Source organism: Gymnoscopelus braueri, assembly GCF_963280865.1.
Source record: "Gymnoscopelus braueri genome assembly, chromosome: 9".
NCBI classification, from domain to species: Eukaryota; Metazoa; Chordata; class Actinopteri; order Myctophiformes; family Myctophidae; genus Gymnoscopelus; species Gymnoscopelus braueri.
The window spans coordinates 14,234,628-14,257,264 of NC_137610.1; the positions used below are offsets into that span (position 1 = coordinate 14,234,628).

General features: G+C 44.8%; 1 protein-coding gene across 1 annotated transcript in view; it reads right to left on the reverse strand.

The window, feature by feature from the left end:
* Positions 1 to 22,637, reverse strand: part of ptprq (protein tyrosine phosphatase receptor type Q) — a gene marked incomplete at its 5' end in the record, with an annotated part of 76,310 nt that overhangs the window by 11,921 nt on the left and 41,752 nt on the right. Inside the window, 24 exons of the mRNA XM_080438038.1 lie at positions 20 to 105; positions 275 to 301; positions 1,301 to 1,345; positions 1,793 to 1,921; positions 3,743 to 3,842; positions 3,934 to 4,007; positions 4,804 to 5,059; positions 5,655 to 5,813; positions 6,020 to 6,089; positions 6,883 to 7,124; positions 7,472 to 7,658; positions 8,374 to 8,492; positions 8,774 to 9,136; positions 9,984 to 10,259; positions 11,050 to 11,191; positions 11,592 to 11,743; positions 12,536 to 12,811; positions 13,709 to 14,035; positions 16,024 to 16,192; positions 16,667 to 16,815; positions 17,367 to 17,521; positions 17,997 to 18,117; positions 18,638 to 18,919; positions 19,161 to 19,442. Of these exons, the coding sequence (XP_080294164.1) occupies positions 20 to 105; positions 275 to 301; positions 1,301 to 1,345; positions 1,793 to 1,921; positions 3,743 to 3,842; positions 3,934 to 4,007; positions 4,804 to 5,059; positions 5,655 to 5,813; positions 6,020 to 6,089; positions 6,883 to 7,124; positions 7,472 to 7,658; positions 8,374 to 8,492; positions 8,774 to 9,136; positions 9,984 to 10,259; positions 11,050 to 11,191; positions 11,592 to 11,743; positions 12,536 to 12,811; positions 13,709 to 14,035; positions 16,024 to 16,192; positions 16,667 to 16,815; positions 17,367 to 17,521; positions 17,997 to 18,117; positions 18,638 to 18,919; positions 19,161 to 19,442 (4,188 nt within the window). The remainder of the gene's footprint in view (positions 1 to 19; positions 106 to 274; positions 302 to 1,300; positions 1,346 to 1,792; positions 1,922 to 3,742; positions 3,843 to 3,933; positions 4,008 to 4,803; positions 5,060 to 5,654; positions 5,814 to 6,019; positions 6,090 to 6,882; positions 7,125 to 7,471; positions 7,659 to 8,373; positions 8,493 to 8,773; positions 9,137 to 9,983; positions 10,260 to 11,049; positions 11,192 to 11,591; positions 11,744 to 12,535; positions 12,812 to 13,708; positions 14,036 to 16,023; positions 16,193 to 16,666; positions 16,816 to 17,366; positions 17,522 to 17,996; positions 18,118 to 18,637; positions 18,920 to 19,160; positions 19,443 to 22,637) is intronic.

A 22,637-nucleotide genomic window follows, 5' to 3' on the forward strand; every position in this document is an offset into this window, starting at 1 on the left:
TATCAGATGATGAAGCTACATACGGAGAATTGCTCCTGGAACTTGGCATTGTCATTGGCACAGAGGTCCTCCACATGCTGCATGAAAGACTTCTTATTGACAGGCCTAGCAAGGAGGGAGAGAGAGAGAAGGAGCTGAAGAAATATCACCCCAACAGCCAAGAACTATTTATAGTAAATCAATTATAGATTACAAGACATAATGCCAACCAGAACAGCACATACTGTACGCCTACAGCTGCTAAATAATTACATTCAATTCAAAGGTGACTTACTTGAGGGATTTTCTGTAGCTCAGGAGCCTGTGTTAAAATAAATACACAAAATAAGCCATGGCAATGTGTCGTTACTGTATGGATATCGCACAGCCAGCACACACTTATATCATAACATAATAACGCTATTTGATTTATTTTTTATTTTCTTAATATTTGAAAATATTTGCCCTATATTGACAGAATAGGGATGCCAGGTTGAAAGTGGATAACTCAGTAATTATGGTCGGGCATGCATTATTCATGTCCACACGGGTTCACACGGGTCCTCATTAAAGGCAGTCAACATCAATATGTTTGAGCAGGGGAAATGTAGCCCCTCTCTTTCTCCAGTCCCCTGAATCTGGAACCGAGGAGGTCTAACTTTGATGTTTTATTCCAGATGCTAGTCTACATGGCAGAACTGAACTAAGCAGTTGATCACTAGTTTGCACTCTCCATTCTTCCCTTATTACTGAGGACCAGGGGCACAGCAGCACCTTGTTATTCCCAATGCCTTGTTATATTTAGTGGAGCAAAAAATTTATCTCCGCCGGTCATCAAATTATTGGTTTAGGAATGCGACAAAAACAAAAAAATCTCCATGAATTCATGGGGTGTGTAATTGATAGAAAATAAGTAATTTTTTGGGTGAACTACTCCTTTAAATGGTTAATCAGATTAATTGATATAGTCATTCATAAAAAGAATATGGATTTTTTTCTGTAAAAACAAAACACACATAATCAACAGTTGCAGTTCTAGTTATATTTAAATGTTTTTTTCTGCAGAGAATGCACACAATGCTATCACTCAGCAGGACTGCTAAGCAAGGGATGAAATCAAACAAGCGGACGTTAGTAATGCGTTCCAACTCGAGCAAACAAATCACAACAAACACACACACACGCACACGCGCACACACACACACACACACACACACACACACACACACACACACACACACACACACACACACACACACACACACACACACACACACACACACACACAAAGAGAGTGGTACACACCCAAACCCCAACTTACTGGATGACATATATCTCTTTCCGTCTAAAGAAGAAGGAAGAGTACCTGCAGTGAGAGAGAGGGCTGTGTGAGAGAGAAGCTAAGCACAGCTAGGCATCCCTGGATGGGGCAAAGTGCAGGTGTAGCGAGGGTGTCGCAGGGTATGTGAGTGCATTTAGGCCTCATTCATAAAAACGTTCTCTACCTTTATATTAACTTCATAGCGAATATGAGGAAACATATTATGTGAAAAATACACTTTGATCAGTAGACATTAGTTTTATCTTTTGGTATTTCACTTAAATTTGGTGATTTCAATAACCCAAATAAAATGTTGCAACATTTGCACACTTTTGTTTAAAATATTTTTTATCAAAGAGGCCGCAAGGAAAGTTGTGCATGAATGCCATATACATGTACTGTGTGGTAAGGAAAATGAAACAGTAGATTTGTGAATTGTGAAGTTGGAGAACATGCAGATGCACGCACACAAACAAACACACACAGTCTTACCGGTTCAGTTTTTCTTCTTTCAGCTCCAGGTCAGCCACAGCGATCAGCTGGTCCAGTTTGTATTTGGTCTCTATGATCTCTGCTTCTCGGGGTGAGTAAGTCTCGCCTTCTTTCTTACGCTGATGGAACCTGACATTGGATGAGGCAAATGTCAATCACTTACATGCCACTGTGATAGACACAGAATACAATTATGAGTGTTAATTTAACTGAGAGTGTACAAATGGAACCAGATGGACCCTTACCCATTTGTAATACTGAGGACCCTATCTGCCACCCAGTGCAAAGTGGTGCTAACAGGCAGCATAATTGTCATTGCTATCTTCTGACCAGCGCAGTTGTCATTTTTACGCTTGGCGCCCCCGTTTTCAAATGATCAAATGATCTTGCGCTTATTTATCACCCATGGGTGTGTTGGTCATAAAATAGGGTGTCAAGGCGTAGCTTCTTCTTAAAGGCAATGTAATGGTAGCACACACTCTGATTTATCAAATGCCCAAAATACAGCCATGAATAATTCAGAGGCTTAATACCATGACGATTATGATGATCATAATCATCATTGATGATTATCATTGATGATTATGATGATTATAATAATCATCATAAAGTTCTTGAAAATAGTATTTTTTGATGAGAATTTGTCAAGTGGACAGTATTTTGTATGCGTTTCTGGGGCTGTTGAGTGTGATATTTTAAAATAGAACTGCAGCAAGGCCCTGAATCTTATTTTGATACATCCCCCTATGTGTCAGGATACTCCATGCCAAATTTCATACCTACAGTATATGACTATTAATGCCCTTGTTGTACCTTAGTATTTGCATTTAAATAATTTTGCCAGAAACATATACCTACAAAATAGGTTTTGGGGTCCCTGAGACCAAACGGCCCGAGTTGGGGATGTTCAGTATCAACTTGGGATGGCCCAAGGTATAGGCTAAAAGTGAAAAAAAAGGTAGCAGAAAACATCCTGAGAGGTGGGCCTGCCTCCTAGAAGGAGTAGGTTGGGGCGGACAAGGATGTGAAGCAGAACACAGTAGTCGATGGGGAATTATACTGTGGGGATTGCAACGAGGATTGGCTGTGGTGAGTGGAGGCAGGTGTAGTAGATACGGGTGAATGGGAAGTGGCTAATGAGTGAAGGCAGGTGTCAGTGTTGATTTCGTCGACTAAAACTATGACAAAAAAAGTTCGTCGACTACCTTTTTTCACTGACGAAAACTAAATAAAAACTAAGCTACAATGACTAAAACTAAGACTAAATATATTGACAATTTCGTCAACAAATAAAAACTAGACTAAAATATCAGGGAGGGACTAGTGGAGAAGAGATTCAGTAGGACTAAAAGACAAGTCATTTATGTTTGGTTGCGCTCAGGTGTTGCGCTCTGAAAATAGCAGATCTACAAGCTCACAACGCGTCACGCTGCGACGTGTTGTGAGCTTGTAGATCTGCTATTTTCAGCATGCAACTAAGTTTAAAATCAGCCATTACGACGCCATCAAGGCACCGACAAAATACCGACTAAATCAACTGTAGATTTAGTCGACTATAATCTTATGCTATTTAGTCAACTAAAAACTAAAACTAGACTAAAACTAAAACATTTCAGATGACTAAAATATGACTAAAACTAAATGGAATTTTATTCAAAAGACTCTGACTAAAACTAAATCAATTGCTGTCAAAATCAACACTGGCAGGTGTGGTAGATAGGGAAGCGATTGAGAACGGGGAGTGGCTGTGATAAGCAGAGGGTGGTCTCTACTCCTGAACTTGCGTTGAACACAACTTCATAATTGGCACGGACACTCCCCCGAAACAATTTACAAATTTTGTTCAAAACATACTTTAGATCGTCCGAACAGGGCCCTGAGGGTTAAATGAACATTCAGGATTTTCTCGTGCGGAGAATGGAGCAGCCTACTACGTTTAAGGAGACTCACTTGACCGAGGCACAGATGATGATGATGAGAAACACAGCGAGGAAGAAGGAGAGGAGCACGCCCAGAATGATCTGTTGATCTCTGGTCAACACCCCGTCCGCTGGAGAAACACATGCAAAACATCAGCATCATGTGTTTTTGTATCAGATGTATTCTGGAGTAGAAGTGAGACAGGGATGGAGCTGGCTTACCTGAGGTTCTGATGTGCTCAGAATACTCAGAGTCAGTGTGCTGATCCTGGATGTTGGTGGCTCGAAATTTAAACCTGTTGAACACAAGCCAGCAGTCAGAGGGGAAGTGGAGGCAATGCGTGTTGTTTTTGTTTACTGTACAAATGGATGACAAATGGATGACATTACAACCATGTGCCCTTTTGTTTGGCACTTTTCTCATTAAAGGACTTCAATTAATCAATTCACCCATTTATCCATTCATTCATTCTTTCATGTCATGGGCATTTGGAATGACGCACCTGTATGGGTGTATACAATTATTTTATTTTGTTTTGTGTAAAAGATAATTTAATAAGAGTATAACAAGAAAAGGCGTGGCTTCCATGTGGATTTCGGAGAATTTGAGTCATACATCCCAATATGACTGCCATTGACTTGCAATATAAAGTTTTAAATAGTTAAATATACCAAAAATATAAAACATGTGAAAAGAATGCAGGGATTAACTTCCTTGACCCACTGGCAACGCGTACAATGCACTGATTGGACCAGCGGTTTGCGAGATTAGCCCCGTACAGACACACACACACACACACACACACACACACACACACACACACACACACACACACACACACACACACACACACACACACACACACACACACACACACACACACACACACACACACACACACACACACACACAGACTAACAGACCCTATTCTAGACGGCTCAGCCCCTAGTAGGTACGCTGTAAAAACGGACCTGCAAAGGGGGCAGTTTTATTCAACGATAACTGTATATGGAAGAGACACGTATAGTCTTGGTTTTAATGAGTGTTTGCACGAGGTGTGTTACATGGTGTTTGTGCAGTGCTATACTCACACATAGACAGTGCTTGGCTTCAGAGGGCCATTGCAGTACTTAAAGGCCTTGTCCTCCATACAGTCTTCATCCTCTCCTATCACATACGTATCCGCTGTGGGCTCGTCCGCTCTGGGCTCGTCCCCGACGAAGATGCACGCGCCCTTTTGCGTGTCCCTGTCCGCACACAGCGGGTTGGGGAACCCCTCGTCCGTCAGGTAAGGCGTGGGCTGATTTAAAAACGCATTTTTCCAATCGGTCAAGTCCATATCCATCACTGCATAAAAGGACAGAATGTTAGGGCGGTGAGTCAGTGGCAGTGGTGTAAAGTAACTAAGTACATTTACTCAAGTACTGTACTTAGGTAAAAAAAATTTAGGTACTTTTACTTTAGTGGAGCATTTCCAATTCTCTCTACTTTTACTTCTACTCCACTACATCCCAGAGGCAAATATTATACTACAATTATTTGAAAAATTTAGTTACTTAGTTACTTACTTTTCAGATATAAATCATTACATTATAAAACATCCATTAACCACTTTATTCCTATTTTATACCTAGGCAATTTGAAAATAGTCGATCTTCAAGCTCACAATGTGACGCGTTGTGAGCTTATAGATCTGCTATTTTCAAACATTTTAGTACTTTTGGTACTTTAAGTACATTTTGATGCCAATACTTTTGTACTTTTACTCAAGTAATTTTGGAATTCCGGACTTTTACTTGTAACGGAGTATTTCTACATTGCAGTATTGATACTTTTACTTAAAGTAAAACATTTGAGTAGGGAAAACATTGACATGAAACGTGACACAGTATTATTTCGGTTAAAAAATTAAAAGTTAGGCAAATAGCCAGAGGACTCGTACCCCCCGACTCGGCCACGATGACCTGAATGCGCCTGATCGGCCCGTTGTCATCTCTATAGAAACAGGCGGGCATGCGGACTGTGATGCTCCTGTGGGTTACCATGGTAACCCCTCCACGGCCCTGCACCACTTGGGGTGTTTGAGCCGGCTTGGCCGGGGCTGGAATACACACACACACACAAGCACACACGCGCACACACACACACACACACACACACACACACACACACACACACACACACAAGAGTCAAACAAGCAAACAAACTGCAGTAAAGGGTGGGCAAACACTGCACACAGCGGTTCGCTAAAGCCTGCTGAAATCCTCTTGCGGTGAATACATGTGTTCTGCTGGGTACCGGCTGTACCTTTGATGCCTGTTGTTAGATTGACCTCTGCGCTGGGCGGACTTTGACCCGCCCCGTTCACCGCTACAATCTGGAAAACACACGTAGAGATGAGAAGGCTTTAGAGGCAGGTGGAGGTTGTGAATGAGTGGCACATGAATGAAACAGGTCAATGGGGTCTGAATGGCTGGTAGGGAACAATGGATCGTGTGTCAGAGGATCCTGTGAATGTGACACTGGAGGGTGCAATGCATCCACCCATCCATCCTTCTTACCCACCTACCTATATCCATCCATCCATCCATCCATCTACAGTACCCAGTGGTGTAAAGTACATTTACTCATGTACTCTACTTAAGTACACTTTTGATGAAGTTTTACTTTACTGGAGTATTTCCCATTTTCAGTACTTTTACTTCTACTCCACTACATCTCAGAGGCAAATATTGTGCTTTTACTCCACTTCAACAATTCGAAAACTTTAGTTACTAGTTACTTTGCAGATATAAATGATTACATAATAAAACATACATTAACCACTTTAGCCATATTTTATTCATAGGCTATTTGAAAATAGCAGATCTACAAGCTCACAACGCGTCGCATCGCGACGCGTTGTGAGCTTGTAGATCTGCTATTTTCAAACATTTTAGAACTTTTACTTTTGGTAATTTAAGTACATTTTGATACCAATACTTTTTTACTTTTACTCAAGTAAAATATGAATTCTGGACTTGTAACAGAGTACTTCTACATTGCAGTATTGATACTTTTACTTAAGTAAAACATTTGAGTACTTTTTCCACCACTGCATCTACCCCGCTATCCATGCATCCATCCATCCATCCATCCATCCATCCATCCATCCATGCATCCATCCTGACCCGTATGGTGTAGTTGTTTCCTCCCTTCAGACACTCGATGGCGGTGCTCAGCGTCTGGTTGTTGCTCTTGGTGAAGTTGAGCAGGTTGATGGTCATGACCATCTTGCCACGCTGGTACACCTGCGCTATGTAGGCGCTGATGTTCCCGTTGGGCTCCTCCGGGGGGTTAAAGGACAACTGCACACCGGTCACCGACCCGGGTTTTATTACGAGGGCCAGGTTCTTGGGCGGGTCCTTGGGTACTAGAGGGGACGGGAGAACACCCCTTAGTTGTACGGTATCTTCATAAAACAGCAAAGCTTGTATTGGCGGGTGTTTTTTTTGTATTTTAATTTGATATACCTCTATGGTAAATGTAATGTTCCTGTAAAACAAACCTCAACTAGAAATTTTACATTTCAAGAGAGATAGAAGTAAAGAGAATGGAAGGAAAAGACAGAGAAAGAGAGGGTATGTGTGAGAGAGAAAGAGGTAGAGCCCGAGAATAAAGAGTAAAGAGTAAAGAGAATAAAGAGTTTTGTCAGATTTGCAGAGAAGCACCAGGGGAGCGGAGCATCACATTTGGAGAATGGAGCCCCGTCTGACTCACCCTCCTCTAGGGTCCTGATGACCGTGGCATTGCTGGCCTGTCCGTCCCGCATGGCCTGTTCCAGCGGGCCGGTGTAGGCTGTGACCATCACAGAGTAAAGGGCGAAGGCAGTCAGATTGGTCACCACCACGGACCTCAGCTCCTCTGGGGCCCGTACCATCGACTGGTTCACACCAGCACCGTCCAGCTGAGAAGAAAATACATTATTGCACTTTTATGGCAGGTCAACATTTTATATATATTTTTTTTCCAGAGCAATTATTGCCACTTGTATTCATTCATTTATTCTGTGTTTATTCATTCTTGCAGAGATGCACATCAATTGTATTACACTGTGGCATTTGAGGTACTCAGTGCTACTGTATGCCCATATGTGGCAGGGTTTGATAGAATGTGCTGGAAGTAGGGCACATTATTTTTCTGTTCTTTACAGAATATGAAAGTGCAGATTGTAACCTTTCAAATGATTTGTCATAAATTGAAATCGGAAAATAGTTGAAGAAGATATACTTATTTTAATATTGTTAGAACTCAAATAAAGAACCTGAAAAGGTTATCTCAGACCTCTCACGGCAGTTACTAGTTTAAGTTTTCTCCATTTTACGTTTTGTGAAAACATTTCATGTTTTCCTATAAAAAAAAGATAAAGAAAGGTTGTCCTCACTGCATTAAATGCGCATTTAAAGGCACCACCACTCTGTCGTTTAGAAGCCTCAGTTAGTGTGCTACAATTCATACAGTTCCCAATCTCTTTGGTCACACAGAAATGTGTGACCTTTCCTCTTGACCTTCTGATATTGCCCCTTAATAAGGCTACTAAAGATCATTCATAGGGGTATTTATTTAATGTGACAAGGAGACAGCACAAAGTAACACATTAATGTGTGTGTACTACTACTCACAGAGAAGACATGCACTAGATAGGAAGTGGGTCCAGAGATGACAGCGGGAGCATCCCACACAATACGGAGGCTGTTGGAGGTGGGGGTCACTGTTACAGTACGGGGAGGGGCATCAGGACCTGAGTGGAGTAAGAAATAACATGCTCTTACAGTACGTGCTTATATGATGCTGTTAATGTAGATATGGATGCATATTCATATCAAATCATCCAGTATTCAAAGATCTACTGTACAAAGACAAATAGTAAAACATTAAGGGCATAGTGGAAACACACTTCTATCCTTCCCTAAACTTGGTCTGTATTCATCCCGCCGTCAATATGTTATATCTAGTGTGTGCAACATGAATATCCTTAACCGGGACTTGAGAGTGTGTGTGTGCGTGCGTGCGCGTTCTTACTTCCGGCCAGCGTGTGCGTATAAGTCCAGACCGTATATTCCCCTTCTCCGGCGTTAGTCAGGCCAGCCATTTTGAAACGGTAGCGTCTATATTTGGCCAGGGACTGGAGTGTGATATTGTGGTAGCCTCCGTGGCCGGTCGAGATGTTTACCGACACCACGTTCTCTGAATCCACACAGTAGCCCGGGGCTACTTCCTCGCCCTGACCCGCCGCAGGCTCGGGCTCACAGGTGGTCGACAGCAGCTGGGCTATGATGCGGTACCCTGTCAGCAGGCCTGAGCTGTAGAGGGGCGGCGCCCACAGGAGGGTTGCACTAGTGGCCGTTGCCTTGGATACGTTCAGGAAACTAGGTGCCCCTGGGACTGCAGGGAGAAAGCACAGGGGTCCAGTGGACAATAAGAGTTCATTTCTGTGTGTCACCGCCGCAGTGGTGTAAAGTAAGTACAGTACTGTACTTAAGTACAATTTTGAGGTACTTTAACTTTACTGGAGTATTTCCAATTGTCTATACTTTTACTTCTACTCCACTACATCTCAGAGGCAAATATTGTACTTTTACTCCACTACAATTATTTGAAAACCTTTAGTTACTAGTTACTTTGCAGATATAAATTATTACATTATAAAACATACATTAACCACTTTAGCCCTATTTTATAACTAGGCTATTTGAAAATAGCCGATCTACAAGCTCACAACGAGTCGCATCCCGACGCGTTGTAAGCTTGTAGAACTGCTATTTTCAAACATTCTAGTACTTCTACTTTTGGTACTTTCAGTACATTTTGATACCAATACTCTTGTACTTTTACTCAAGTAAATTTTTAATTCCGGACTTTTACTTGTAACAGAGTACTTCTACATTGCAGTATCGATACTTTTACTTAAGTCAAACATTTGAGTACTTTTCCCACCACTGGTCACCCACCGGCTTGCATTCATGCAGATGATAGAAGACAAGGATATAATAGTCCCCTATGATGACCTGTGATAAGATCCTATATTAATCTCCTGCTGATAATAATGAAAAATGATTCACACAGCTCTATCCATAACTCATGATAATAACGGCTCAGCAATAGAACAATGGCCATCAAAGAGAGACTACTTGTTGACAGAGTAGGTTATTTGATGAGATAACAGAGTGTACAAAATGATTCATATTTACTTAATATTAACATTTACTTAATATATATCAATATTTACTACCTGACTCAGACTGAGTCATACTGGTGCAGTTCATTGGGTCTCCTGGTCCTGCAGAGTTGACTGCGACCACGATGAGCGCGTATTCCTTGTCTGGTGCCAGACCGTTCACTGTGTACTCGGTGGTGTGAGCCTGGTGTGTGAATGTGTGCGTGTCCAGCTCCACCAGGATCAGATAGAAGAGGATCTGTCCATTGGGGTTGGCCGGCTGGTCCCACTGCAAATGGATCGAGTCCCAGCTTACTCCCGAGCAAGAGAGGTTCCTAACCTCATCGGATACTGAAGACAAACACAGAAGTAGATGAACGTATAGATGGAAAGACACACAAGAAGGATAAAGTGCAAGTAGCTGACAATGCTACTGTTGGCTACTGCATTTTTAGCATGAAGAATATAATTTTATGTACACAGTATATGAAAGTAGAGTATAAGAAAGTCGCTGCAGAGACAACAAACTGTAATTACTAGACACACACACACACTCAGTCATCGACATTAGATGAGAGCAGTGGTGTAAAGTAACTAAGTACATTTACTCAGGTACTGTACTTAAGTACAATTTTGAGGTACTTTTAATTTTTGTTTCCAATTGTCTATACACTACATCTCAGAGGCAAATATTGTACTTTTACAATTTTTAAAAGTACTACATTTTAAAAATGTAGTTACTAGTTACTTTGCAGATAAAAATTATTACGTTATAAAACATACATTAACCACTTTAGCCCTATTTTAAACCTAGGCTATTTGAAAATAGCCGATCTACAAGCTCACGAAACGTCGCATCGTAACGCGTTGTGAGCTTGTAGATCTGCTATTTTCAAACATTTTTGTACTTTAACTTTTTGTACTTTAAGTACATTTTGATACCAATATAATTGTACTTTTTACTCAAGTCCATTTTTTATTCCAGACTTTTACTTGTAACGGAGTACTTCTACATTGCAGTATTTATACTTTTACTTAAGTAAAACATTTGAGTACTTTTTCCACCACTGGATGAGAGCATGTATTTGTTCGCCGACCGACCAACTGAAGTCTACTGTGTGCTGTGACAAGTCACGTATACCTGATTCGTTGGTTGTGAAAGTGACAGGACTGCTGTACTGGTCTCCATGGCCAATCTTGGTGTAGCTGTAAACACTGATCTCATATTCGCTGTGAGGCTTAAAGCCGGCGAGATGTTCCATGGTCCAGGGACTGGAGGAATTCTGACACGCACACGCACACACACACACACACACACACACACACACACACACACACACACACACACACACACACACGTACACACAAGACACACAAAACAACAAAGGTCATAAAATAGATAAAAAACAAACCATAAATCAATACAAACTCAAATTGAAGAAAGAGTTAGAAGATAAATTTGCCGCGTGTCAAATTGTGTACGGAGTGTGAAATTAGAGCTACAGTACAGTACTTGGTGTGTGAAAAGTGAATGATTGACTGTGTGTGCGTGTGCGTGTGTACGTGCGTGCATGTACGTGTCATTCTATTTGTGAGCGTACGTTTGTGTATGTGTTTGTCGTTTGCAGAGTTGTTGTGTCGTGTTGTGTGGCCTCCAGTGTGTGAAATTAGCACGGTTATTACCTGGTGTGTGACGGTGTGTGTGATGAGTTCCCGGATCCTGAAGCCGTAGTGTGTGACCACTCCGTTGGGCTCCAGTGCCGGCTCCCAGCTCAGCCACACGGAGCTGGCCGTGTGGTTGTATATGGTCAGGTTGAGCGGAGGGGACATGGGGCCTGGAGGAGCACCACAGACAGGTGGACACAGAGACACTCAGACAGACCGGTATGGCTATTTAAATACACACATATTACTGTACATACATATCTTAACCCATTCGATCCGGGAACGCATCTGTGTCATTTTAGATTTTAGCTATAGCCATTATTTTATACTTTGGCTATGGAAAAATAGCAGATATACAAGCTCACAGCGAGCTTGTAGATCTGCTATTTTTGAAAAAATCGTGAAAATGTGTGCAAATCTTTGAATATATATATTTTTAAAGCAAAAATGCTTAACACATTCACACAAATCTTTGCTTCTCGGGGGTCCCTGGAACAAAATATTTTGAGATGGGGGTCCGTGGCCAAATACATATCATTTTCCTTGACATGAAAAAAGTTTGAGAACCACTGATATTATAGCAACATAAGTTTAAAAATGTTTTAGTTCAAAATGTTCGCTTTAAAAAATATATATATATATTCAAAGATTTGCAGATCTACAATCTCTGGGTTAAAGGGGAATTCTCGCTAGACGAGATTTCAATCTCGAGATTTCAAAATCGTCTAGCGAGACTTCCGGTGGGGCGCATTCAAGACAATCACGTTACATAGTGTTACAATCACGTTACAAACAAAAAAAGCTATCAAAATATGCGATCTAGCGCAAGGCCCAGGTTTTTAGCTGTGGCGGACCCGGGATGGAGTTCTACTGTACCGTTCATCCTAGGATATCATAACATCATAGAAAAGGTAAGAAAACCGTGGGGCAAAATTCCCCTTTAAAGGGTTTTAAACACCTACCCGCTTCATCAGTGTGGAGCAGCAGGAAGAGGGCGGGGCCTGTGCCCTTCTGCGTGGCGGCTGTGATGGAGAGGTTATAGGGTGTGTACGGCATCAGGTCGGTGAAGGTGAACCGCGTGTCGGAGGTTTGCGTCGTGTTGCTGTCTCCCAGTCCAAACAGCGTGAGAGCGTACTCCGTTATCTCCCCGTTGGGCTCCAGCGGGCTCTGCCAGCTGACGGAGATGGAGGAGGACGACAGGTTTCTGCTGGACACGAGCACCGGAGGAGAGCTCGGGACTGGAGGCACACACGTAGACACAGCTCAGAGCAACATATAGGCTTATCCACAGTCAAATGGGACAGAAGACCAGTGGTGGTAAAAGTACTCAAAATTTACTTGAGTAAAAGTATAAAAGTATTGGTATCAAAATGTACTTAAAAGTACCAAAAGTAGAAAATACTCATTATGCAGAATGTCCAAAATGTACGTAGGGCTGAAGTGGTTAATGTATGTTGTGTAATAATAATCAAAATCTACAACGTAACTGGTAACTAAAGTTTTCAAATAATTGTAGTGGAGTAAAAAGTATAATATTTGCCTCTGAGATGTAGTGGAGTAGAAGTAAAAGTACTGAAATTTGGAAATACTCCAGTAAAGTAAAAAATACCTCAAAATTGTACTTAAGTACAGTACTTGAGTAAATGTACTGTACTTAGTTAGTTTACGGTTAAACCAGATTAAACCATATTTGCTAACCTCTGCACCTTAGTGTTGGTGCATGCATAGTGCGGGACAATGCTGAAAGAATAATATTGATAATGGACAATAATTTGTCGATGACTGACTAGTACGGAAGCTTTCAAGAAGATATATTTACACACAAAAAAAGATGATGAAAGCCATCTGGGCTGAAACCCTTTCAATCAGATAATATAGTCTAAAATAAATACAGTAGTTCCTAAACGGTGTGCTGAGGTACACTAGTGCAAGTCCAAGTGTGCCTTTGGAATTTTTACAACCACACGTTATTATTGCAATATATACAAGACTTACAAGTACACAAAAAGTTATGAATTACCATTTAATTTACTATAATAAATGTTTTGCGTGCGTGCGTGCGTGCGTGCGTGCGTGCGTGCGTGCGTGCGTTCGTGCGTGCGTGCGTGCGTGCGTGCGTGCGTACGCCAACTCACTGTCATCATCGGTTCTCAGGTACAAAGTCCTGCTGAGGTTTACGGCGGGCCCGGCGCCAGTTGCCGGGTTGACCGTGAACACGTAGGGGAAGTACTTCCTGAGGTTTGTGAAGTAGAAGCCGTGGTTCTCCGTGGTCATCTCTCTGGTCCTGTTGACCGCGGGGGGGCCCGGTCGAGGGCCGGGAGGGCTGGGGGGCACGCCGGCCTCCTGCAGGGTGAGCAGGTAGTAGGGCCGGCCGTTGGGCTCCAGGGGAGGGTCCCAGCTGACGATGATGGCGGTGGAGCTGATGATCTGAGCCGTCAGGTTGTGGACCGAGTCACTGGGCACTGAGGAGGGGCGAGGAGGAGGAGGAGGGGAGGAGAGGGGAGAGTGTCATCATGGTCGCACGTTACTGATGGTACGAACATCCTCCCAAATTGCAAGCTGCTTGGGATAAGGGAGTTATAATGAATGCCAGAAAATGATGCCAATTAATCAACAACACACACGCACGAGCGCACACACACACACGCGCGCGCGCGCACACGCACACGCACACGCACACGCACACGCACACGCACACACACACACACACACACACACACACTCTCTGAGGAGGAATGAACAGTGCATCAGTCAGTATTATTGTAATCAGCATAATTATGGTCATCATCTCTCATTGTCATGAGAACCGCCAAAATCACTGTCGTCATCACACCCATTAAGACAATCAGTACAGAACAGGAGAGTAAGCCAGAGAAACATGACAGTTCATTTATCGATACAGAAAACTGAGGGGGAAAAAACATAAAAAAGACAAGGACAGTGTAGGGGGGAAAAACTAAACAAAACAACAACATCGTTCTATGAATTTAACGGTCCCATTCAATGAAATTGAGAAGCAATAGAGAGGGAAATAAACCACTGGGGGGGAAAAAAAACCTTTATGGTTTGAGGGACACCGAGCAGGAAATACTCATCCTGTGTTCAGCGGCCATCATCTTTAGCCCCTTCGCTAGTCACCCAGTCTGAGCAGGTGTGCAGAGGGGCACATCATTTGTGGCACACCACAGAGGATCAGAAGTGGCAGATTAGGTAAGGCAAAGGGAAGGGTAGGGGTGTAGCACTTGAGAGGCCAGTAAAGTGGATGAGCGGATGTTGTGTGGGGGTCTGAGCCCAGATGAATGAGCCCCCACCGCCGCCCCCCTGCTGGGCTTGGTCGGGGCGGTACAGGCGGGGTGCCCTGGAGATCCGGTGCTTGACTGAGAGTGGAGAGGCTAGAGCAACAGGCAGAGATACACAGTCAGTACAAGCAATTATCATTCAGAGACAAGAGTCACGAGCAAAGTGTACATAACACACTCTGCATGCACAAAGTCTTACAACGGCTGCCTGTCTGCACCATTTTTTCACAAAATAACACAAAAACAAGGCGATCGCTTTTGGGATACAGGTCACTAATAAAAACACAGTTTGGAATATATCAGGTAATGTTCAATATCTGCAGTAACACGTCTCCTTAACAACTGCTGCTATTTCTGTCCAGATGCACATGACAGTCTTTCTTTCTTTGTACAAAGCTTTATAAAAGTTTTCTGCCAAGTCTGCTGAGTTCCTGTCAAAGTTTTGTTGGATAACAGCCTTCCTTGACTATTATACATCTATTTCTTGACAACTTTCTCCCTGCTCAGTAAAAGGAAATACAAACCGGTTGTCTCCCAAGGTACAGGGTCTCAGGAGGACAAAAAAGAGCCAGTTTGCCAGACTGAGAGTTATCTCCTTTCACTGACAGGTGGAAAGCAATGTCTTCAATCGCAGAGTTTTTATGTAATTTTAAGAGGCAAAGAAGTTTGGGGGAAAAAAGTGTGCAGACGTAGCCCCAATGCAAGACTATACAGTGTGTGGGTGTATGCTAGCCTATTTGTATGTTTTAGTAAGCCCCATTTATTCAAGAGGCTATGCCGTGGGTGGTAATGTTAATATTTATTGGGATAATGAGTTCGGATATGTGGCACAGCAGCGGAACTGGGCTAAAAAGATGGGCCTAATGAAAAGGAACAACCCACCACAACATTGCATTTTATATTGTAATTTTCTTAAAGGTCTGTGCGTCCAATCTGTATGTGTGGTTCTCCAACTAAAGGGTAAGGAGGATGTAATATTTGTTTGCTGGTTAGATATACGGTGGTGTATGGTGTGTGTGTGTGTGTGTGTGTGTGTGTGTGTGTGTGTGTGTGTGTGTGTGTGTGTGTGTGTGTGTGTGTGTGTGTGTGTGTGTGTGTGTGTGTGTGTGTGTGTGTGTGTGTGTGTGTGTGTGTGAGAGTGTCTGACTGACCGTCCTCAGGTAAAGTCACGGTTAAGGGCAGACTCTGGACCCCTCCATCGCCCTGTACAGTGCTGGAGGTCATCCACAGGCTGTAGTTGGTTCCCCCAACCAGCCCAGTCACAGTGTAAGAGTAGGGGGAGTCAGGAGAGGCGGGAGATAATGCAAGAACCGGTACCCTCTGTAGATACAGACACAAGCATTTACACAGTGTCATAGAGTTGTAGACAGTAACAGCATCATGCTATTCCATTAAATTATATTCTATTGTTATTTTAGTGTGATTTCTTAAAATACTAAGCCCTATACTTCGTTGACTGGGGTCACCCAGTGGTCTATACTTAGTCCCCGACCTTTTTCCTACACACTAAATATGTTCACTGAAAATAGCCAATCTACGAGTAAAAGCTCACAGCGCATAGCAACGGGGCCTGTTGTGAACTTGTAGATATACTATTATAGGCATGTGTTCACCTATTCTTGCCGAATGTTCGCCTTAGGGACGCTAGGGTTCATGTGGCTGAATGCTATCTCACCCACTCACTATTATATTTAATTGCAGAATTTTAGATTAAACCTTTTGTGATATTTCACACATAAAATATAACAGTACAAACATGTTTCTAATATATTCCACTGTGTGTGTGTGTGTCACCTGCTGAGTGACAGTGCCGTTCTCAATGTAGTAGTAGATGGTGTAGTGTACAATGATGCCGTTGGGTTCGTTGGGTGGACGCCACATCAGGCTGACAGAGGAGGTAGTCACATTGGTGAATGACACGTTCTGTGGAGGATCAAATGGCTCTGCAGGAGAGAGAGAACACATGGCAAGCGGGGGGTTATTTTCTCAACATCCTGAAGAAAACAAAAAACAACAACAAAAAAATCCCAGTGTTAATTTAACTCGTGCAGAAAAGTGTACAAATGGAACACTAAGGATTTTACTGTGAATGTAAAAGTAGAGCCCAATTGATACCCTAATAATACCCATCTCATGCATTACTTATGTTTTGGCTTGGGCCCATGTTCATGAAATGTAATAAATACTTAGATACTGAACAAAAGCACTGAGAGAGAGGTTACACAAATGCCACATGCTTTGAGCTTGTGCTGGGACCTTGACCGTTGGTTTGAAAACAACACCACCCAAAATATGAATAGCGCAGGTTGTGACCCAACCCTTAAGTCATCTGCCAGGTCTGAGCCAAATCAGATAAAAATTATCGCTGTAACAAATATTACAGCTGCTCCATTGGGCGTAGGTTTAATAAATATTATCTAAAAAATCTTTGAAATGGTCAGCTGTGAATAGCAGTGATGTATTAGATACATACTGTATCCATCATGTTTTGTACCTGAATCAATGGAGGTGAAGGTGATGGATATCAACACTCCTCCATCACCCAGCCTGGTCCAGCTGGACACTGAGGCGTTGTAGGTGCTCTCCGAGTCCACGTTGATCACCACTGATGTTTGTGTCACGTTCTGCCACAACTCACTTGACTCGTTCCTGATATGGGAGTCGGGAAAGCAAAAAAGACTTGAACCTGAACTACTACAGTATATCCACAGGGATGTTCACTTCATTACAGTACGGTATGAAAATATAATTGCAAAACCTTGAAGCTTGCATGAGATAAGTAACCCAACATACTTAATTTCATTGCATGGTAATTTGTTTGTCAACGTTACATTGCATTTTAATACATTTGAAATCGGACAAATCCGTCTTGATCACATGACTATAGAGATACTGTGTACTGATTTGCACAAAATGGGCCAATCGGGCCAACAATGCCGGAGATTAGCTGTTCACAGACGGACGGAAGGACACACGGACACACACACGGACCGACAGACAGGGGGCAAAACATAGTCTCGGCCACGCCTTCGGCCTGGCGAAGACAGAAAAGGAATCAGAAAGCTGTGATACAACTAGATGCTAGACAGACAGAGAGACGAACGCAGACATTCAGATAACTCACCAAACTCTGACTGCGTAGTACAGTATGTCTGAATTGGCCTCCAGAGGCTCCTCCCAGGACAACTCTACCTGGTAGTCTGACAACTTCTTGGCATGGAGGTACTGAGGGGGTGTGTCTGGGTCTGAGAGGCGGGAGAGAAACTTGATGAATCGAGCACACACATGGCCTCCCAGTGCAATGGACACTGGATTGGCAGGCCAGGGCGACAGCTTTCCAGATATCCTGCCAAGTTTGCGTTGCACGATAGCACGTCACCGAGAAAGCCCTAAGAATCGGAGTACCGTGGCCCTGAAATTAAAAACAGGTTAGTCGCTGTGGTGATCCTGGTGGCTTTGGCTTTCTCGGGCATGGAAGGGAACATGAGGGACCTCTCACTCAGGATCAGGTACCTGTGATGTAATGCCATTAGTGCTTTCAGGAACCCTTTGTGGTTAACTGACCTAGAAGAGAGAGGACGCTGGAGGATAGGATCAAAGGAAAGTGAAGATTTCAAGACCATTTCCTTTCGAAGTCCAAGCAGTCACCTGAAAAACTGAAAAGAAAACCCAACAACCTCTCTCTCTCTCTCTCTCTCTCTTTCTCTCTCTCTCTCTTCACTTTCCCCCCATAGCCCCCCATTCCCCCAACACCATCCCCCTCACCATCCTCCAGTGTGGTGATGTTGAGCGGCTCGCTCGTGTGGTCGCCCGGCCCAACGTGCGTGTTCGCCTGCACCATGAGGCGGTACTCTGCGTACTTCTTCAGGTGCGTGATGTGGAGGTCGCTGGTCAGGGATGTGAGGTTGAGGGTGTGGGTGGAGTTCCACAGCTGCAGGCTGTAGTGGGTGATAGCGCCATTGGGCACCAACGGGGGCTGCCACGTCACGTTCACCTCACTGGACCCAACCGACTCGTACGAGAGGCCATACGGAGGACTGCCCGGGACTGGAAAAATACAGAGTAAATGTTGTTTTAATTAAACCTAAATAGATAGTTGTGAACCGTGCTATAAAAAAGACATCATTCAAAACCTACAACCATTATGGCTTACAATTTCCATCACAAAAAATTGGTTTTCACCCATAAAGACACAGAAAGAGAGAGTCCAAATCCATTTTCAGATGTATGGGAGTAAAGTAGATATTTTTTGTTTTAGTGCAGGTGGTGGGTGTATCTACAAACATACCATCCTCTCCAGACAGCATGACTAACGTGTCTGAGGACTGGTTGCCGTGTCCGTGGCGTGTGTACGCCATGACAGACACGTTGTAATAGGAGTACGGCCTCAGGTGAGCCAGGATGGCTCTGGGCACGGACGTGTTGACCACAGCAGAGAAGGATTCGTTCGCGTACAGGACCTCATACTGTTGGATCACCCCGTTGGCCATTTCGGGTGGAGACCAGGTCAGGGTAGCAGTGGAGGGCGTGGTGTCCTCCACAGCTAAGTCCAGAGGGGGGGAATCAGGCTCTGAGTGAGTGTGTAAAAGACAGAGAGGAGAGGGAGAGAGATGTCAAGGACTGGCCGTGTGGTCTGACATCATATCACTGAACCGAGAAGTGGAATTCAAGCATATTTCATGCAGCTCCAAAGTGTGAGATCTACATCTAAGTCCTAGATATTATATAATATCTATAATGCCCTAATATATATAATGTTATAGTCTAGGACTAGGTTATGTCTTGTTCTTATAAAACATAGTAGTAGCCTAGTAGAGAGCATTACAGATGATACTTACCTATTCCACCTAGATACATTCTAACCTTTTCCAACATTTATCTAATGTTTATTTAATATTCTAGCACAACGTGGTTTTTAAAATAACACTCATTTATATTTTATAGGGAACAAAGCAGAGAGGTTTGTGGTTGTGAAGTGTTTGTGTAGAGCAGTGGTTCCCATTCCCAAACCAAACGAGACAAGGTAGCACATTATTATAGCAATACAACTACATAACTTCACGTTATGAATTATTTACCATATCAGTACTTTGTGCGTACTCATTTACCACTACTGAGACCAATTCTGTACTCTTTTTGGGCATGTCATTGTAGGCTAAACGTTTTTTTATTTAAAATCAGATCTACAAGCTCACAACACAGTCGCAGTGCAACACATTGTGAGTTTTGTTGCATTGCTTCTCTCGTTGTTCACTATGGGAAACAGCGCCCTCCGGCGATGATACAGAAGCTTCACATTCACTCCCTCAGGGCCGAAACCCTTTTTGGCCCGATGGGCCTTTCGTCGCTTCCCAGCAGCCTCCTCGCCCGAGGGCATAAGAGGAGCAGGAACGCGGAAGTCATCCTCTTTGTTCCTTCTGCCAAGCGTGTGAAGGAGCTCCACACTGTAAGTATCGAGGTTGCGGGTTTCTACAAGCTCAATAGCGACGGGTTGGATCCCAGTCCACTGAGTTCCCCAACCTTTCTCCCTCTAACTACTATTTTCCCGGCGTGGAAAACTCCGCTAACACTGTTAGCTCTTCATGGATCGACGGGACCGTCCAGCCGTCGCCGATCGCCGACAGCTGGAGACCAGCATGGACCTTCCCCCGCGGCGTTGCGGCTCCCGTTCTTGCTCCCAGCCTCTCGAGGAATGGGACCAGCATGACCACTGCGTTAGCTGCCTGGGGCTCGCGCACGCTGAGGACGCCGTCTACGGCGATCCGAGATGCTACGAGTGTGCAGGCTTGCACACCTCCGAGCTGAGGGAAAGGTTCAACAGGGCCCAGAGGCTCTTCCTACCACCACGAGCCATGTTCGAGAGCTGCGAGGACGAGTACGACGGAGACCGCCGCTACTATTCCTCTCGACGATCGGCGGACCGCGGGCCAGCTAGCCTAGCCTCCGTATGGGAAGAACGTCGGCGGCCCCGAGTGTCAGCAGCAGCCGGCTCTGCACGAGCTCTGGAAGCTCCGAGGTCTACTCTGCACCCCCGCTCACGCTCTCCTACATCCAGGGCACCCTACGAGGACAGCGAGCCCCACGTGGATCCCCCTCTCTCCCCACATGATGGCCGCTGCAGCAGCGCAGAGCATCGAGCGGCTCTCCGCTACTACTCCCCGCCGGTGAGTGGTGATGGTGATGCCGATAACGGGGCCATCACCTCTTACCATGACGATATCGAAGAATTCGAAGTCGTCGATGAAATCCAGGGGGACGAGGAGGTCGTCCTCCACGACGCTGACGCCACGGATGACCGTGGCCCCCCAGTTCTCGGCCCACCTGAAGCGAGGACCCTTCTCCCTGTTACGATGCCTGCGGTGGCGGCTGCGGCTCAGCCTGGCAGCATTCTCCCACCAGCCGAAAAAGGCGAGACCACTTTACTGGAGCTCTACAAAACAGCTACCATTAGATGCGGTCTTAAATGGCCGGCTGACGACACCGAGGAGCCCCCCGCCAACCCGTCGGAGTTTCAGGGTCTCGACTCGGTGGCAGAAAAGGTTGCCAAGAAATCTAAGCTTCCCCTGGCTATGGGTTTCAACACAGCTCTCTCATCGTCGTGGGATTCCCCTTTAACCCCCGACTCTGATCCTAAACGGCTACGTTTTAACATCGATTGTGCGGGTGCGAGCGAGCTCGGTCTCCTGGCCCTTCCCCCCATGGATCGCACCCTAGCCCTCTCACTCGCCCTTAGCATACCAAAGAACCAGAAGCTCCCCTTTTCCACGGTTAAGGATCCTCCGCTTCTGACCAACGAGAAGGACGTGTCTGGCTCTGCAGCCACCAGAGTTCTCCACAAAGCCTTTACCTCCGGAGCTAGAGCCCTCAACGCCACAGCGCTGCTGCAGGGGTCCCTGAAAGTACTCCTGAGCGAGGCAGGAGACACCGCCACACCTCAGCAGCTAGCAGAGATGAGGCGCATCACACAGGAGCTTATCCTGCTTAACAAATACTCCACAGAGTGGACTGGCAGGGGAATCGGACTGTGTGTTACTCATGAGAGAGCGCGGTGGCTCGACCACGTCAACTTCAAGGGTCCTGAGGACAAAAAGAATCTCCAGAACCTAAAAGTAACTCCAGATAATCTTTTCAAGGGGGGCATGAGCTACCTGCAGGAGAGCGCCGCAGTGCGTAAAGCTCAAGACGAGGCTGCCTTCCCCCCAAACCCCAGAACCGTCCTCCGCGGCCGGAGAGAGGCAGACCACCGACCCGACAGGACGCTCCGTCTCGCCAGACCCATTCCTTCTCCGCCCCGCCCGCCGCCAGAAGCGAACAGCGGGACCGGAGAGAGGACGACCGTCCTCGCCCTCCACCCAGCAAGCCTAACCAGAGAGGCGGTTACAGAGGTCGCACGTCCAAGCGTGGGGGGTCAACTAGGTGACACCATCACTCCCTGCCAGACGTGCAGGGAGGCTCTCTCCCCCGGTTCCCTCTTCCCTCAGAAGGGGGATCTGCATCGGGTTCTAGTGGCCGCGGGCCTCAGTACCAGGACGACGAGGAAGAGGAGGAGACCTTCATCGGAGTCAGTGGCGACAGTGAACTGCGCTACGAGCCCCGAGTTCAGACACACACACACACATGTCACAGTAGCAAATTACGTGAATGTGCATGCACAATTGAATACACATGTTGTCCTAGAGAATTACTTAAATGTGTATCCGTTAAATGTGAATGTGTCCCGTGCTTTTGTTGCAAATGCAAATGTTTCTTACTTGACGAAAAATGC